This window comes from Geospiza fortis, unplaced genomic scaffold (genome assembly GCF_000277835.1).
Source record: "Geospiza fortis unplaced genomic scaffold, GeoFor_1.0 scaffold1873, whole genome shotgun sequence".
Taxonomy (NCBI): Eukaryota; Metazoa; Chordata; class Aves; order Passeriformes; family Thraupidae; genus Geospiza; species Geospiza fortis.
In genome coordinates, this window is record NW_005054856.1 from 27,317 (window position 1) to 28,558 (window position 1,242).

At 55.9% G+C, this 1,242-nt stretch overlaps 1 protein-coding gene across 1 annotated transcript in view; it reads left to right on the forward strand.

The window, feature by feature from the left end:
• LOC115949161 (rho guanine nucleotide exchange factor 11-like) overlaps positions 1-1,242 on the forward strand; it is an 8,264-nt gene that overhangs the window by 1,330 nt on the left and 5,692 nt on the right. The window contains exons 2-4 of the mRNA XM_031065547.1: positions 35-100; positions 243-344; positions 1,041-1,139. Of these exons, the coding sequence (XP_030921407.1) occupies positions 35-100; positions 243-344; positions 1,041-1,139 (267 nt within the window). The remainder of the gene's footprint in view (positions 1-34; positions 101-242; positions 345-1,040; positions 1,140-1,242) is intronic.

The window sequence follows — 1,242 nt, forward strand, 5'->3', positions numbered from 1 at the left end:
CCCGGAGCTTATCCCGGTTTTTTTTTTGGGACAGGGATCGGGGAGGCCCCAAATCATCGGCCCCGAGGAGGATTGTGAGCCTGGGAATGGCAGCAACGAGGTGAGAGTTCCGGGAAAAGCGGGAATTGGGGGTTTGGGAATTCTGGGGGGATTTTGGGGGATTTTTGGTGACTCCAGGTGGGATTTTGGAGGGGGTTTTTGGGATCCTGGCAGTCGCCACTCCTCCCTCTCTGCGTTCCCAGAGCGATTCCGTGTTCCAGGATTTGGGAATTCTCAAATCCCGCCCGGCCCATCTGGGAGTTTTCCTGAGGTTCCTCTTCTCCCAGGCCGACCCCACTCCTCTGGTAAGGAATTCCCCAAATTCCCGGGATTTCCTGACCCCTGGGATCCCATTCCCAACCCCTGGCACCTCCCAGAGCATTCCCAAGGGCCCAGATGGAGCACAGTTCCAGGGATTTCCTCATAATTCTTGGGATTTTCTGACTCTTGGATCCCATTCCCAACCCCTGGCACCTCCCAGAGCATTCCCAGGAATATTCCTGGGATCAGGATGGAGCAGAAATTCCAGGATTTCCTCAAAATTCACAGAATTTCCTCAAAATTCACAGAATTTCCTGACCCTTGGGTCCCATTCCCAACTTTTGGCTCCTTCAGGAGATTCCAGGGAATAAATCCTGGGATTTTTCTGACCCTTGCATCCCATTCCCAGCCCCTGGCACCTCCCACAGCATTCCCGAGGGCCCAGATGGAGCACAATTCCAGGGATTTCCTCAAAATTCCTGGGATTTCCTGCTCTTAGGATCCCATTCCCAACCCCTGGCACCTCCCGGAAATCCCGGGAATATTCCCGGGAGCAGAAATTCCGGGATTTCCTTCCAAATCCCTGGGATTTTTCTGGCCCTTGGGATTCCGTTCCCAATCCCCGGCCCTTCCCAGAGCGTGGATGCTCCGGATGGAGCAGAATTCCAGGGATTTCCTCAGAATTCCGGGATTTCCCGGAATTCCCGGAATTCCCGGAATTCCCGGTTTCCCGTCCCCAGCTGTTCCACCTGTGCTCCGAGGTTTGCTGCCAGCAGAGCCCCCGGCCCTGCCGGGCCCTGGGCAGGGACATCTGGAACGTCTTCCTGGACAGGGCCGCGGTGAGCCCGGAGCGGGGGGATTCCCGGGATTTTGGGGAGGATTTAATGGGATTTTGGGGGGGATTTAAATGGGATTTTGGGGGATTCCCGGGATTTTGGGGAG